Source organism: Corythoichthys intestinalis, chromosome 5, assembly GCF_030265065.1.
Source record: "Corythoichthys intestinalis isolate RoL2023-P3 chromosome 5, ASM3026506v1, whole genome shotgun sequence".
NCBI classification, from domain to species: Eukaryota; Metazoa; Chordata; class Actinopteri; order Syngnathiformes; family Syngnathidae; genus Corythoichthys; species Corythoichthys intestinalis.
This window is the reverse complement of record NC_080399.1, coordinates 56,107,958-56,125,628: the sequence shown is the minus strand read 5'-3', so window position 1 is coordinate 56,125,628 and position 17,671 is coordinate 56,107,958. Positions and strand designations below refer to the sequence as shown.

The 17,671-nt window shown below is 37.6% G+C and overlaps 1 protein-coding gene across 1 annotated transcript; it reads left to right on the top strand.

The window, feature by feature from the left end:
* Positions 1-218: 218 nt before the first annotated feature.
* On the top strand, positions 219-16,840 carry LOC130915812 (homeobox protein DBX1-B-like). Its single transcript, XM_057835919.1, has 4 exons — positions 219-662; positions 1,786-1,887; positions 11,130-11,335; positions 16,128-16,840. The coding sequence occupies exons 1-4, from the start codon at positions 293-295 to the stop codon at positions 16,431-16,433; spliced, it is 984 nt and encodes a 327-aa protein (XP_057691902.1). The 5' UTR covers positions 219-292; the 3' UTR covers positions 16,434-16,840.
* Positions 16,841-17,671: the final 831 nt, after the last annotated feature.

The following is a 17,671-nucleotide window of genomic DNA, read 5'->3' as shown; positions in this document are numbered from 1 at the left end:
TGTTGGATTTCCAAAAGTTTGAAGGAGAAGGAGGTGGAGTCCCCCACTTGTTGGTCTCAAGTCCAATCAGGCCAGTAGCAGAGACGTGTTGACCAATCCCTGGTCATAAACCTGACTGCCTCATCAACACTGACAATGGGCTGGGCGTTGAATTTGTGAGCCAAAGTTGATTCTATAAAAGTTAAAAGCAATCACCAACCAACAGGTTGCATCAAGTAGTAGTCCAGCGTGTCATTACCCGCAATCAAGACAAAAACAGAAAAAGTTTGGTGTGAGCAGCTAGGGGCTAGTCATGATGTTTCCTTGCAGCGCCTTGTCGCATCATCTCTACCCGGACCTGCTGCGTCCGCCGGCCGCTCTGACTTGCCCTGTCCCCCGGTCACTGCCTTCGGGCTACCGCGTGGAAGATCTCCTCCGAATCAGCCAACCTGCGTACAACTACATACAGCGGACCTTCTCGGCCGCAAACCCCGGCGACGTCCTCTCGCTAAGCCCGGAGCAGGGCGCCTCATCCCGGGCGTCGGGACCCAGCACTGCCCGCTCTGTGTTTCAGTGCTCCGGGCAGCCAAACCACAGCGGCGGTTCCCCGCAGTCCGCGTGTCCGGCCTCGAATTGTTTGAAGTTCGGCGTCAGTGCCATACTAGCACCGTCCACAAGGGGTGGTAAGAATCTCCTTACATTGATGAATAATGAACTTTAGTACAGAAGTGCATATTGGCATAGTTCATGATGCTTATACTGTATTTTGTATTGTTTATACTCTATTTAAGTTTGTAAGATTTTTTAAATACTGTATTGTACAATAAAAATTCATTTAGCTTAAATGTGTAAAATAATAAAAGTATAATGTTTTCCCCACAATTTTAATTCTTGTTTTTCATTCATTAAATTTGTAGTTATTATGCCAAGATCGGTTTCAGTTTTCTGAATATACTGTATAAATAGAAATCCATTTTGCTGTATCGTTTAGTCTTGTAATACTGGGGACCAATAAAACAAAACGTTTTTTTTAAACTTTTTTTGGGGTGGCCAATTCAATAATAATAATAATAATAACACACATATACACACACACGCACACACACACACACACACACACACACGTATATATATATATATATATATATATATATATATATATATATACGTATATTCTTTAAGAATATATTAGTCCTAAATGTTGTAGTTATGATAGTTTCTTTCATGTCATTGTATGTAAATATTTTAACCGTTTATAATATAAGCACATACTGTATGTTAAGCAAAGTGTTTTGTACATTTTTTAGGAAACGGGAGATCGATAATTCAAATACTTGACATGATAGAGAAAAAACAAAGATCTATTTTAGGATTCCGCACTCAAAAAATAAGTTAAAGTTAGTTGGCAGACCTAAAACAATTTTTAAAAAATGAAGGTGTTTCCCAGTGTATAATTAAGGTCTTAATAGTAATATTACATATTAACACAATCAATTATTGCTTTCAGTAGACTTTTGGTGATCAATAGCAACATTTTAGATCCAGTCTGCCACACTACGTGCCCCAATTATAAAGAAATAATAGCAAGATCTCTTCTCCAAATTATCAATTTACATTGACAAAAGTCAACAATAAAGATTTGATGCACGGGCCAGGATGCAAATAATAGTGTACTGACTTTATATGGCTTCACAGTCATAACCAACTTGGAGGGAAGCCGTAACACCTTAAACTTCAAACTGAATATAAATACATGGTATAGAGATTTCTGAAAATTTTATGTAGTGTTATGTTGATGTATTCCAGGTTGCTCATCTCCTCCAGTCCACAGTTTGCAGACCAAATCATTTCCTCTACCATTCTTGGATGCAAGTCTCCATCCTTTCATCAGAACTTCCTATTTCACAGGTAAGACTTAACCAACTTTTCAACTTGACTCTTGCTTTGGGTCACAATTAAACAAAATAAAAATAAATAAATAATCATCTTGATTAATCTCATTTTAGATATCAATTTGTGTCCCCTTTTCACATCTTTCTTTTTCTTGTAAATTAACTAGAAACCAAAATCTTCATTTGGAAGGGGAAATTATGCACTGACAAAAGTTGTTTTTTTCAATATTAGTTTCATCATAATTGTGCCATTAATATGTGTATGATATAAGTGGCCTAGACAAATACATTTTAACTTATATAAAATGATCAATTAAAACACAATACCCCTAATAGTGACAAGGGTTTTATTATTAAGGCAACAACAAAGTCACAATACAGTTCGTTTGACCCAATGTTATCATACACATTTTCTTTTCATATAAGAAAGCTTATTTAGGTAAATAATATTTATATTAGCTTTTAACCTAATATTACTAACAGCCTGAACATATAACACAAGTGGTATTGTGGCGGTGTTTGCATGTTCTCCCCCTGACCGTCTGGGTTTTCTGAGTACTCACCTCTTCTCCTACATCTGAAAAACATACATGGTAGGTTGTTTGACCACTTCAATGGTCCATGGGTGTGAGTGATAACGTAAATGGTTCTTGCTGGGAACTAGTTCAGGGCGTACCACGCCTCCTGCCCAAAGTCAGCTCGGATAAGCTCTGGCAACCCGTGATGAAATAAACATTACAGATATTGAATACATGACTGAATGAATGAATAAAGATGAAAAAGAAGTAAAATGAATGATTAAACAGCCAAAAATATAACATTTATCTCTTCTCAGGAACATTTTTTTTTTTTTTTTTTTAAATAATAATAATTGTGCCTTCTACCAAAAAACAAAGTTAAAAACTACTGTTTCATTGATATACAACTAGAGTTTGATTTCCATTAAATAAAAAATAAAAAAGTACTGCTTTTAAACAGAATTGACCTCTGTCAACAAAAAATACAAATAGTCTGTAGACAAGTATGTCATTGTCAATAGCCTATTTTTGAATCTAATCCTGTCTCCACCATGAGTCTTTCGATTGCAGGCTGTGTTAAAATGTCACTGCACCCACCCACAGACACACACACACACGCACACACACACACGCCAACAATTACAAGTTCTTAACTACTAGCAATTTAATCTGCAAATTTGATTTAACTTATGACAATATTTAGAGGGATTGATTCAGCATCAGTATGAGGTTTTATCCCTGTATTTTTATCCATAAATCAATTAGAAATAATTCCGTTAATTAATGTTGTTTTTGTGTCTTAAAGTGTAAGTTTTGACTTCCACATCTCATGCAGAGCAATATTGCTGCCATGCCTTGCTTTCATTTTGCCTTGAAATATTTTTATCAGCACTGTTTGGTGCTATCCATCTGACATTGCAACCCTGAAACAAATACAACTGAACAACAAAATGCATTTCTTTGCCACTCGCAAATCAGCTGAAGCCAGAGTACAGCATACGCTTTGGTCACAGGTCATAATTAATGTCTCAATGCTAAAGTTGCAAGTTGCCAACAGATGTGAATCTTTGATTTGAACTAGGCTTAATGGTTGGTGTCTCGATTCTACCTTATCACACCACGAAAGATCACAAACCTACGGTGTATTGGCACTCCTGCAATTCTGTCAGATAATGCGCAATTTCTCCCCAAAAATGACTGCAATTACAAATGCTTTGGTAGTAATATCTTCCTTTATTTTGCTTGCAATTAAAAAACACAAAAGAGAATGGGAAAAAAATATTATACGGTAATTTTACACAAAACTCCAAAAATGGGACAGAAAAAAATATTGGCACTCTTTGAAAAACCAGGTGATGCTTCTCTAATTTGTGTAATTAACAGCACCTGTTACTTACCTATGGCATATAACAGATGGTGGCAATAACTAAATCACACTTGCAGCCAGTTAAAATGGATTAAAGTTGAATCAACCTCTGTCCTGTGTCCTTGTGTGTACCACATTGAGCATGGAGAAAAGAAAGAAGACCAAAGAACTGTCTGAGGACTTGAGAGGCAAAATTGTGAGGAGGCATGGGCAATCTCAAGGCTACAGGTCCATCTCCAAAGACCTGAATGTTACTGTGTCTACCATGTGCAGTGTCATCAATAGGTGTAAAGCCCATGGCACTGTGTAACCTCCCAAGATGTGGACAGAAAAGAAAAATTGTCAAAAGATTTCAACAAAAGATTGTTCGGATGGCGGATAAAGAACCTCAACTAACATCCAAACAAGTTCAAGCTGTCCTGCAGTCCAAGGGTACAACAGTGTCATCTCGTACTATCCGTCAGCGTCTGAATTAAAAGGGACTCTATGGTACGATATCGAGGAAGACCCCACTTCTGAACCGGAGACATAAAAAATCCAGGCTGGAATTTGCCAAAACTTACCTGAGAAAGCCAAAAAGGTTTTGGAAGAATGTTCTCTGGTCATATGAGACAAAAGTAGAGCTTTTTGGGGAAAAGGCATCAACAAAAAAAATGAAGCCTTTAAAGAAAAGAACACGGTTCTCTGATGTTTTGGGGCTGCTTCGTTGCCTCTGGCACTGGGCACTGGACTGCTTGACCATGTGCATGGCAAATTTTGCAGCATAATGTAGGGCCCAGTGTGAGAAAGCTGGGTCTCCCTCAGAGGTCATGGGTCTTCCAGAAGGACAATGATCCAAAACACACTTCAAAAAGCACTAGAAAATGGTTTGAAAGAAAGCACTGGAGACTTCAAAAGTGGCAAGCAATAAGTCCAGACCTGAATCCCATAGAACACCTGTGGAGAGATCTGAAAATGGCAGTTTGGAGAAAGCACCCTTCAAATTATAGAGACCTGGAGCAGTTGGCCAAAGAAGAATGGTCTAAAATTCCAGCAGAGTATTGGAAGAAACTTTTTGATTGATTCCGGAAGCGGTTGTTCATAGTTATTTTGTCTAAAGGTTGTGCTACTAAGTATTAGGTTGAGGGTGCCAATACTTTTGTCCGGCCCTTTTTTGGAGTTTTGTGTAAAATGATAATGATTTTTTTAAAAAAAAACATTTCATTCTCTTTTGTGTTTTTTCATTGCATGCAAAATAAATGAAGATACAGTGGGGCAAATAACTATTTAGTCAACCACCATTTGTGCATGTTCTCCTACTTGAAAAGATTAGAGAGGCCTGTAATTGTCAACACGGGTAAACCTCAACCATGAGAGACAGAATGTGTGTGTGTGGGGGGGGGGACAGAAAATCACATTGTTTGATTTTTAAAGAATTTATTTCCAAATTAGAGTGGAAAATAAGTATTTGGTCACCTACAAACAAGCAAGATTTCTGGCTGTCAAAGAGGTCTAACTTCTAACGAGTTCTAACGAAGCTCCACTCGTTACCTGTATTAATGACACCTGTTTTAACTCATTATCGGTATAAAAGACACCTGTCCACAACTCATTCAGTCACACTCCAAACTCCACTATGGCCAAGACCAAAGAGCTGTCGAAGGATAACAGACAAAATTGTAGACCTGCACCGGCCTGGGAAGACTGAATCTGCAATAGGTAAAACGCTTGGTGTAAAGAAATCAACTGTGGGAGCAATATTAGAAAATGGAAGACATACAAGACCACTGATAATCTCCCTTGACCTGGGGCTCCACGCAAGATCTCACCCCGTGGTGTCAAATTGATAACAAGAACGGTGAGCAAAAATCCCAGAACCACACGGGGGGACCCAGTGAATGACCTACAGAGAGCTGGGACCACAGTAACAAAGGCTACTATCAGTAACACAATGCGCCGCCAGGGACTCAAATCCTGCACTGCCAGACGTGTCTCCCTGCTGAAGCCAGTACACGTCCAGGCCCGTCTGCGGTTTGCTAGAGAGCATTTGGATGATCCAGAAGAGGACTGGGAGAATGTGTTATGGTCAGATGAAACCAAAATAAACCTTTTTGGTAGAAACACAGAGAATACCAAATTGCATCCGAAGAACACCGTACCCACTGTGAAGCATGGGAGTGGAAACATCATGCTTTGGGGCTGTTTTTCTGCAAAGGGACCAGGACGACTGATCTGTGGAAAGGAAAGAATAAATGGGGCCATGTATCGAGAGATTTTGAATGAAAATCTCCTTCCATCAGCAAGTGCATTGAAGATGAGACGTGGCTGGGTCTTTCAGTATGACAATGATCCAAAACACACAGCCAGGGCAACAAAGGAGTGGCTTCATATGAAGCATTTCAAGGTCCTGGAGTGGCCTAGCCAGTGTCCAGATCTCAACCCCACAATCTGTGAAGGGAGTTGAAAGTCCGTGTTGCCCAACGACAGCCCCAAAACATCACTGCTCTAGAGGAGATCTGCATGGAGGAATGGGCCAAAATACCAGCAACAGTGTGTGAAAAGCTTGTGAAGAGTTACAGAAAACGTTTGGCCTCCGTTATTGCCAACAAAGGGTACATAACAAAGAGATGGTAATGACCAAATACTTATTTTCCACCATGATTTGCAAATAAATTTTTTAAAAATCTAACAATGTGATTTTCTGGTTTTCTTTCCACATTCTGTCTCTCATGGTTGAGGTTTACCCATGTTGACAATTACAGGCCTCTCTAATATTTTCAAGTGGGAGAACTTGCACAATTAATGGTTGACTAAATACTTATTTGCCCCACTGTAAATTAAAAAAAAAAAAAAAACACACACATACACATATACATACACTGACTTCCACTTCATATGGTAGCAAGACTTTATATCTGTCTGCCTGTGACCGACCACACAACTAACTAATTTATCTCGCCGAACTTAGACCTCCTTTTTCTAATAAAAGTCCACCATTTCATCCACTAAATTGTATTACCTTTTTTAATGCAAAATCTTCAGAGAGGAATCTATTAGTATGGAGAGGTAAAATAAATTTGATGAAAGTTTAGGACAATTTTTTGCTCATGCTCACGTTTTGATTCACACCTCATTGTTTAAAAAGCATTTAAAAGCTACAACTAATCATAAATTTTATTAAGTGCAGTCAATTGCGAGTCCTCTCAATTTCCCTCTGAGACATTGTCAGCCTTTTAGCATCAGGATACCCCCGTCAAGTTAGGGGGCACTCTGACTGCTGACATTAGCACCAGTTGTTGTTATCTACAAATTAGTCTAGTTTGTCACGCTCCATATATATTAGTGCCGTTTGTCATGGTTTAAATGTGAGGCGGGTAGCTTCCCAGCTCGGGAACTCAGTGCCTCTTCACGCGCTGTCGTTTTCCCACCAAGCTCTTCTGCTTGCTCACAAAACTCCCAGTACCGTGACCAATAGGAGCCCAACAACCCCCCCACCACACCCACACGCACGCTTCAAGGGTTTTTATAATTCTACAGTATGCGTAACACTTCTACATACTGCTGTGCGTTAAGGCAGCTTTTTACAAATTGTCACTCCGGCCATGAGAACAAATGTAAAACTAATTAGTGGATGACATTGTGATATGATAACTCATATAAGATCACCACTAGCTATGAAGGTAGGTACATAACAAGCAACATCTCTAAGATGCCAGCATCTGAAGCCTTTTAACAGTAGCACATTATACTGACCTGCCTTTAATGGGCCTGTAATATACTGGCATGTCGACAGCCTTCTCCACTCAATTCTTTGAAACACAATCAGCGTTCTCTATGCATTTGCAGCCTATACAATCCCCCTTCATGCTTCATTAGAGGTAGTGTGAGTTGCGCTTTGGAGAGCCGGTCTCATTAGCATCGGCTCTGTTTGCACCACTTGACAAATTGGACTTTTAAACATCACATTTCAGGGAGGACAATTCTATTTGAGGTCGAGTCAAGACTGACTTGCAATTGTTGACAGCAGGAGCACTACTCGACCAACCAGGAAGGGCAACCAAGGAAAAACGGAACCTTTTTAGAGTTTGGAGAGTGATTTGAATGGAAAACATCACGTGTGTTTTGCAAATGTGAGAGCCTTTGCAAGTTGGTGTATATTTGGTATTTACATACAGTATATAGCGCTTATGCAGAGTTGGGTAGTAATATTTACTGTTACATTTACTTGAGTAACTTTTTGAGAAAAAATTACTTCTAAGAGTAGTTTTACTAAGTCTTTTTACCTGAGTAGATTAGTGAATAAGAAACGCTACTCTTATTCCGCTACTTTGGGATACGCTCGTTGTTTCACTTTTCCTCTTTATTCTACATAAACTATTAGATTTTACTTTTTTGTTTTTTGGTTGAGACGCCAAAAGTGACTCAACCAGTTTCACCAATGAGACGTGTCAACAACATGACTCCATTATACCAGTCAGACTCAAGCTTGTCGTTCTATGATCACGCTGGCCTGTTCAATTATGTGGCGTCTTTAAAGCACCGTAAAAAATTAAGTATTTGACACAGAGCGCCCTCGTCAACATGACTCGAAAGCGCAGATTTTAATCTCTCTCCCACTTTTTATTAGGCACTGATTTACCACTGAAAACCAGAGATATGATCCTTTTAGTTTCATAATAGGAATATGTTTTCTCGACTAGAGGACACTCATGCTGTTGGGGCAAATAATGCTTAATTTCTGTAGATTTTTTTTCTCTCACTGGAATTCAATGGTTTTTTGTTTTTGTTTTGTTTTGTTTTGTTTTGTTATGTTTTGTTTTGTTTTGTTTTGTTTTGTTTTGTTTTGTTTTGTTTTGTTTTGTTTTGTTTTGTTTTGTTTTGTTTTGTTTTGTTTTGTTTTGTTTTGTTTTGTTTTGTTTTGTTTTGTTTTGTTTTGTTTTGTTTTGTTTTGTTTTGTTTTTCTTGGACAGTGGTATGAAAAAGTATCTGAACCTTTTGGAATTTCTCACATTTATACATAAAATCACCATCAAATGTGATCTGATCTTTGTCAAAATTACAAAGGTGAAAAAACAGTGTCTGCTTTAACTAAAACCACCACAACATTTGTAAGTTTTTATATTTTAATGAAGATAGCATGCAAACGGTGACAGAAGGGGGGGACAATAAGTAAGTGAACCCTCTGCCTAAGGAGACTTAAAGAGCAATTGAAACCAATTTTTACCAAACAATTGAAGTCAGGTGTGTGCCCAATCACTGATGAGTGGTTTAAAGCTGACCTGCCCACTATAAAATACACACCTGGTAAGAATTGTCTTGATGAAAAGCATTGTCTGATGTGCATCATGACTTGGTCAAAAGAGCTGTCTGAAGACCTGCGATCAATGATTTTTTAATTGTATAAAGCTGGGAAACGATGCAAAACCATCTCTAAAAGTCTGGATGTTATCAATCGACAGTCAGAGAAGTTGTCTACAGATGGAGAGAGTTTGGCACTGTTGCTTTTCTCCCATGGAGTGGCCATCCACCAAAGATGACACCAAGAGTTAAGTGCAGAATACTCAGAGGAGTAAAAAAAGAACCCTAGAGGGTCTGATCAAGACTTACAGAAATCACTGGCACATGTATGGATGTAAAACTATGGCCAAGAATGGTGTTCATGGGAGGACTCCACAGAGGAAGCCACTGCTGTCTAAAAAAAAACATTGTTGCTCGTTTAATATTCGCAAAAAGGCACTTGGACACTCCACAGAAGTTTTGGCAAAATATTTTGAGGACTGTTGAAACCAAGGTTGAATTGTTTGGTAGGAACACACAACATCATGTGTGGAGGAAAAATGGAACAACTCGCCAACATTAACACCTCACCCCCACAGTGAAGCATGGTGGAGGGACCATCATGATTTGCGGCTGTTTTGCCACCTCAGGGCCTGGACAACTTGCAATCATTAATGGAAGAATCAATTCAAAAGTTTATCAGGGGATTTTTCAGGAAAACCTCATGCCATCTGTCAGACAGTTGAAGTTAAAAAGAGGATGGATGCTGCAACAAGACAATGATCCAAAACACAGAAGTAAATGAACTTCAGAATGGTTTCAGAAGAACAAAATACATGTTCTGGAGTGACCAAGTCAAAGTCCCGACTTGAACCCCATTGAGATGCTGTGGCATGACCTAAAGACAGCGATTCATGCCAAACATCCCAGTAATCTGACTGAACTACAGCAGTTTTGTAAAGAAGAATGGGCAAGGATTAGTCCTGATCGATGTGCCAGACTGATCTGCAGCTACAGGGAGCATCTGGTTGAAGTTATTCCTGCCAAAGAGGAGGCCACAAAATATTAAATGTGACAGTTCACTTACTTATTTTTCCCCCTTCTGTCATTGTTTGCATACTATCCTCATTAAAATATGGAAACCTATAAATGTTTGGTTGCTTGAGTTAAAGCAGACACTGTATTTTCATCTGTGAGATTTTGGCAAAGATCAGATCACAATTGATGATTACTTTATGCAGAAATGTGAAAAATTCCAAAAGGTTCAGATACTTTTTCATACCACTGAATTTCTTTGGCATAATGTGGTTATGTTATACATCATAGTACAGTATATACGTATATATTTCATATGGATAACTTTGTGGTGAGAAAAAAAAAATTCCATTGTTTAAAAAAACAAGCAGTTATGTTACTCATTACTTGAGTATTGTTTTCACTACTTTTTACTTAAGTAAATTTTTGGGGATGTCTACTTTTACTTTTACTTGAGTAATATTATTTTGCTACTATTATAACGCTACTATTACTTGAGTTGGGAAAAAAAAAAAATTGCTGCTCTACCTACCTCTGTGCCTATGTAAATTTCAATTAAATTGTCACACCAGGCATGTTCACAAAAAGAAGCAAATTTATTACTGTACTTGAATTTAAATACAGAATGACCAAACTAAAAAATGGACTGGGCTCTAAAGGTAAAAAATAAATAAAATGTGCTTTTCTGGATAAAAAAAAAAAAATAATAAAATAAAACACAAAATAAACATAGCAACAAGCTACATTCTTCAAAAAAAGAAATGTTATACAAAGTTGTTATTTCTACAAAATTAGATTGGTTAGCTTGAACACGAGCAAACAAATGAATTAAAAACATGAACTCTTTCGCATCTATAAAAATGATCAGCACAAGTCCTGATAATCAATATTATTGTTAATGATTTTTTGTGTTTGCATGTATGGTTTGATTTGTATTTTCTGTTTGGGGGGGGTATTGCTCTTTATACATTGTCACATAGTTTGCTAGTTTAGTTCTTAAGAAAAACAACAATTACAAGAGCAGATGTACTGCGAGTGTTCCATCGTGCTACTTAATTCTGTTTTTACCACTTGTCGCTTCAGCGTCCTCCTCCTCTGTGGTCCCTGTCCCAGGAACCTTTTCATGGCCCCTTGCCCCCAGAGGGAAGCCTAGGCGGGGCATGCTGCGACGAGCTGTCTTTTCAGATCTTCAGAGGAAGGCCCTGGAGAGAACTTTCCAGAAGCAGAAGTATATCAGCAAGCCAGACAGGAAAAAGTTGGCCAGTAAATTGGGACTCAAAGACTCACAGGTATAGTACATACAGTACCAAAGACAAGTTTGTGCATCTATTCTAGCCAATATTGTTTTATTATTTCTTATGTAAGGGAGAACGGACTTCTGGTGACATATTACTCTTTTATAAATATCTTCCCATCAGCACATTTGTGAATCATCATTCATTTATAACATAGAAGCTTATGGTTTTGGGTTGGATATGAAATCCTTTCCATTTTTCAACTCTTTCTTTGACATTGTGATAACCAACTCTATGGCAGGGTAGGTTTTCACTTTGTTTTTTTAATAGGATATTCTTCAAAAATGATGACAATCTTGTGAATGAAATGTGCTTTGAATTAGCCTAATAAAGAAGGAACATTAACAGTATTAAATCATAATATTACAATTGAAATATAGTAGGTTTACACTGCTGCTTCAAAAGACACATAACACATCAAACCAGAAAAGTTTATTGTGTAAAACAAGAACGTATTGCACTCAAGAACTCATTCAGAGGTTTTCAATGCAAAATTAAATCGATTTCAGAATTGAGCATCAACATTTTTTCCCAGTTTTCACTGCATGAACTAAGCACAGTTATGACAGACATTGGGTCTGCACTCTAAATACGCAAGATTCTTATTTTGCCTTATTTTTTTTCCTTATGTAAGATGTACACAAGTAAGAACTGCTGTAAAACAATTTCACTTCAGCCTGTACATAGACAATATAAATTTCTTTAAACTGTCTATGGCGGAACAACCATCAATGGTTGGTGAAGTACTCACTTTTTTCTAAATAAGTCAAAGTACAGATACAGGTGCAAAAAAAAAAATACTTAAGTAAAAGTAGCAGTATCTAAGAAAAAAAATTACTCACGTAAAAGTACAAAGTACTTACTTTAAAATTTACAAATAACAAGTAAAAGTATTTTCTCCCGATGCAAACATATATATTAATAATATTATAAGTATGTATTATATATACTTATAATATTATTATATTATTATTATTATTATATATACAGTATAGTGAAGAGCCAAAGTATTTGCACCCCTTGTGATTTTGCGAGTTCACCAACTTAGAAAATAGGTATAGGTCTGAAATTTTAATCATAGATGCATTTCCACTCATGGAGACATTATAAAAAAAAAATTCGGAACTCACATTGTATGATTTTGCAATAATTTATTTGTAATTTACTGAGGTTCATAAGTATTTGTACCCCTGAGAAAATCTGTGCTAATATTTAGTGCAGAAGTCTTTGTTTGCAGTTACAGACGTCTGACGCTTTCTGTAGTTCTCCAACAGGTTTTCACATATGGAAACAGGATTTTGGCCCATTCCTCCACACAAATCTTCTCTTGATCCGTCGGGTTTCGGGACTGTCGTTGAGAAGCACGAAGTTTCAGCTCCATCCAAAGATTTTGTATCGAATTGAGGTCTGTAGACTGGCTAGGCCACTCCAGAACCTTGATATGCTTTTTACTCAGCCACTCCTTGTTCAGCTTGGCTGTGTGCTTCGGATCATTTTCATGTTGAAAGATCCATCTTCAAATCTCTGAGTGAGGGAAGGAGGTTGTGGCTAAAAATCTGACGATACATTTGTCCATTTGGCCTCTGCTTTATACAGTACAGTCGTCCTGTCCCCTTTGCCGAAAAGCAGCCCCAAAGCACAAGGTTTCCACCCCTATACTTCACAGTGGGGATGGAGTTCTTGGGATTGTACTCATCCTTCTTTTTTCTCCACACACCTCAAGCACCAAAAAGTTCTACTTTGGCCTCATCTGACCACATGACTATCTCCAATTGACCCCTCTGCATCATTCAGATGGTCGCTGGAAAACTTCAGACAGGCCTTCACATGTACTGGCTTCAACAAGTGAACCTTCTGAGCAATTCATGATTTTAATTGCACTGTAAGGTTCTACTGACACTAGCCTTTGAAACTGTGCATCCAGCTGTCATCTGGTCATTGACCAACTCCTGCCGTGTAGTTCTAGGCTGAGCCCTCACTTTTTTTATCATGAGTGATGCCCCACAAGGAGAGATTTTACATGGAACCCCAGTCCGAGGTAGATTATCAGTCATGTTTAGCCTTTCCCATTTTCTAACAATTGCTGCAACTGTTGATTTATTCTCACCAAGCTGCTTTCGAACCGTCCAATAGCCTTTTCTAGCATTGTTGAGCTAAACAATTTTTTCTCTGGTGTCTTTGGACAGCTCTCTGGTTTTGCCCATGGTAGAAGTTGGATTATGACTGTCTGTGGGGTGCACAGGTGACAATAATGACCTCAAACGTGTGGTAGGTGGGTTGTTACTCACGGAGTAAAAGTGGAATTTTTTTAAGGTAGACAGACAACTCTTGGAGAGAGATAATTATTGCTGATTCTCAGGGGTACAAAGACTTCTGAACCACAGTAAATTATAAATACATGAAAAATCATACAATGTGAGTTCTGATTTTTTTTTTTTTTTTTTTTGTCTAGATTGTCTCTATAAGTGGAAACACATCTATGATTGAAATTTCAGACCTATTTTCAAAATGGGTGAACTTGCAAAATCACAAGGGGTGCAAATACTTCTGGTCCTCACCATATATATATATATATATATATATATATATATATATATATATATATATATACATACATTCATAGAGATCCGAGTCAATATTCAAAGAAAGAACCACAAAATTAATTGACTGCTCAATTTTATTTAAAACTTTGCAGAATGGAAAAAACAAGCAATAAAATTGACTGCACTGTAAACAGAAGCTTAACGAGCTCAAAAACTCCAAAATTGAGCTTAGTGGCGGATTGCAAGCGTCTATTAGATGCATACCACCACCTACTGTACAAGAGTGAGGTGGTTTTTATTGGTCAATAGTTTACCTGCCTAATCTTGTTTGTACTCGTGTTGCTGCCTCTAGTGCTCAGTTACGGGATAGTTACACGGGACTTATCGATTGCACCGGAAGCATGAAAACAAAACTATCAATTCAAAATGAGGGGGGAAAAAAAGAAAACAAACAACAGTAACGTGTAACGCAAGCGACAATTTGGAAAAGTAGTGGAGTAAAAAGTACAGATAGCTGCTGTGAAATATAGTGAAGTAAAAGTAAAAAGTATCTCTTTATATTTGATATAAATCTACTCAAGTAAAGCACGGATACACAAAAACTTAATTTGGTAGAGTAATGAAATACTTTTACCTCATCACATTCTACCACTGACAACGATCCCCCTCCATATTGTGACAACTAACGCATTTTTATTTATTTATTTATTTATTTATTTATTTTATAAAAGCTCAACAATAAACGATTCAGCTAGAATGGGGGGGCAATAGTGAAGGCCTTCAAATTTAGAAATTGACCTTAAGTAATTTCCCTTTTAAGTGATGTGTCACAATTTTGATCTTTTCAAAACTGATATACAATAGTCCAATAACGCTCTCTGGTGGTCGAGTAACGGCAAGTGAGACACGTTATCAATCCTCGATGAATGCAGATTATAAACGAATTCCTTCAAAGATAAAATTTTCCCAATACAGTTCACTTATCTTAATTTAAACACTAGGATATAAGGACTTGTCATTGTTACTTGCAATTTATTAATTGATAGAACGCACATGAAAAACTTTCAGGAAGTAGAGAGCAATCAAATACAAAAAACAAGTGTTTTAATTGCAGTATAATCAAATTAGGGCAGCACAACAGTGTTGTCGTGGTTCATGTGTCTGCCTCACAGTAATGTGGTTTGTGTTTCAAATTTGGGCAGCCTGTAGACCTGGTATGTTCCCCTCAATCTTATTTTGTGTGTTTTCTCTAAGTACTGTGTGTGGGTTGCCATCCTAATAATATATATATTTTTTTAATTATATATCGTAATTTTTGGACTATAAGCCGCCATCCACCAAATTTGATGCAAAAACGACATTTGTTCATGGATAAGCCGCACTGGACAATAAGCTGCAGCTGTCCTCCATGGGATATTTACACCAAAAGATATAAATCTGTAACACTTAAGTTGACCGCAGCATCATAAAACTGTCAGAAGATCAAATGAACCACCATGAAGCTTTGAACCAATTAGCTGCAAAGCTTAATTGCTTCAAGAAGCTTCATTTGGCCATCACTGCTTCCCTGGGGGAGATAGTAAACTTTGCTGTCACCTGCTGTCAACACTGTTGTCATCCAACATGCCTCCTAGCATGCATTGCAGCGCGGCGGATGTAAATAACAATCAAAACCCATGTTCTGTGCTAATTATATCTTCAGTTACTGTTCCAGTTGTTTCATCAATTGCTATTTATGGTATTTGGTAACGCTTTTTTTGACAGTGGCGCCATAGGATTGTCATAAGAATCATAATTATGATATGACAGTGTTATGAGCAGTAATGAATGCTTATAGCAGATGTTATTTAATGTCATCCGGCAAATTATCTCACTTTTGAATGGTGGTAAAAGATCCTGGACATAAATGGAGTTGGTGACATAATTTGCCGGATGACATTTCATGACATCTGCTATAAGCATTCATTATTGCTCATGACAGTGTCATAACGGTCTTATGACAGTCTTATAACGCCACTGTCAAATAACGCGTTACCTATTAACCCAAATGAATTAAAAAAAAAAAAAAAAAAGGCTGCATTGAACTATAAACTGCAGGATTCAAAATGAGGGGGGAAAAGTAGCAGCTTACAGTCTGAATTTTACGGTAATTTTCCTTAGAACAAACGAGAGAACGCAGATGTAAAAAAAAAAAAAAAAAAAAAAAAAAAAACAGTTCACCACAAGAGTTTCTCCCTATACAGGTGAAAATCTGGTTTCAAAACCGTAGAATGAAATGGAGGAACTCCAAAGAAAGGGAGCTGCTGTCAACAGGAGGCTGCCGTCAGCAGACCCTCCCCACCAAAACCAACCCTCACCCGGACCTCACGGATGTGGGTAGCACCTTCTGCCACAGCGGGCTGGAGAGGATGGCGACCACCAGCCAAGGACAGTTGGAGGGTCAGGAGACAAATCTGCCCCGTCGTCATCATCAGCATCACCATCGATCCTCGCCGTCAGATTCCAGTAAACAATCAGAGTCAGAAAGTGAAGAAATCAATGTTTCTTAAGAACATGACTGGAAAAGAATCCTTCCTCGCTTGCACTGCAGTTGACTTCAAATGTTTGTTGTGAGGAATGCAGAGGAAGTGTGACTACCGCAAGCGTTTGTGTTCATTTTGTGAATGGCTGAATTCTATCAGCATCTGATTCGTATTGTGTACATCATTTTATATATGACTTTTTTTTTGTTGTTGAGTATATTGTGTACATATTGTAAAATAAGCACAGTATGTGTAGAATACTGTTTTTCATACTCCAAAAATATACATTACACAGTAAAATCACACGTGTTAATCTAACTCAGAGTTAAAATCAACACTATTTCTGAGTTTACATAATTCTCATGGATCCTCTCCTCCTCATGGATGAGTTACTCTTTGGAAAGTGTTAATATTTTAACTCATTGCTTTAAATATCTGACGCTATCAGTGTTTAATAATACATTAAATGGTATTCTTAACACTAAATTGTGATGCTCCTTTTTATTTGCCACCGCTTGACCACGGAAAACTGGAGATATGATCCTTTTAATTTCATAATAGTAACTATGAAGGAACTATAGTGTTCACTAGTCAAACTAGGAACTATTTTCTCCATTAGAGGGCAGGGCACTCATGCTCTTTGGACGCTTGACTTCATTACTGCCTTCTTTTCCTAATGATTTTTTTCCCTTTGGCTTATTGTGGTTATGTAATGGGTTATTGTACAGTATCTTAACAACTGTTCATATAGATAAGTTTGTGCTGAGAGAAAAAAAATACCATTTTTCAAAAAAAGCAGTTACTCAAAATGTTACTCAATACTTGAGTATTTTTTTCACTGGAAACTTTTTACTTGTACTTGAGCGCATTTTTTGGATGACTACTTTTACTCGTGTAATATTATTTTGAAGTAACGCTACTCTTGAGCAAAATTTTTGGCTACTCTACCCACCTCTTGCAACAGAGAAAAAACTGTCTGCTTTAACTAAAACCACCCAAATATTTACAGGTTTTCATATTTTAATGAAGATATGAAAACAATGACAGAAGCCGGGACTTTTGAATTCATTTTTCCATTCATGATTGCAGGTTGTCCAGGCCCTGAGGCAGAAAACAGCCCCAAATCATGATGTTCCCTTCACCATGCTTCACGGTGGGGATTGAGTTGTTATTTTGGTGAGCTGTTCCATTTTTCCTCCACACACGACGTCGTGTGTTGCTCCCAAACAATTCAACTTTGGTTTCATCAGTCCACAAAATATTTT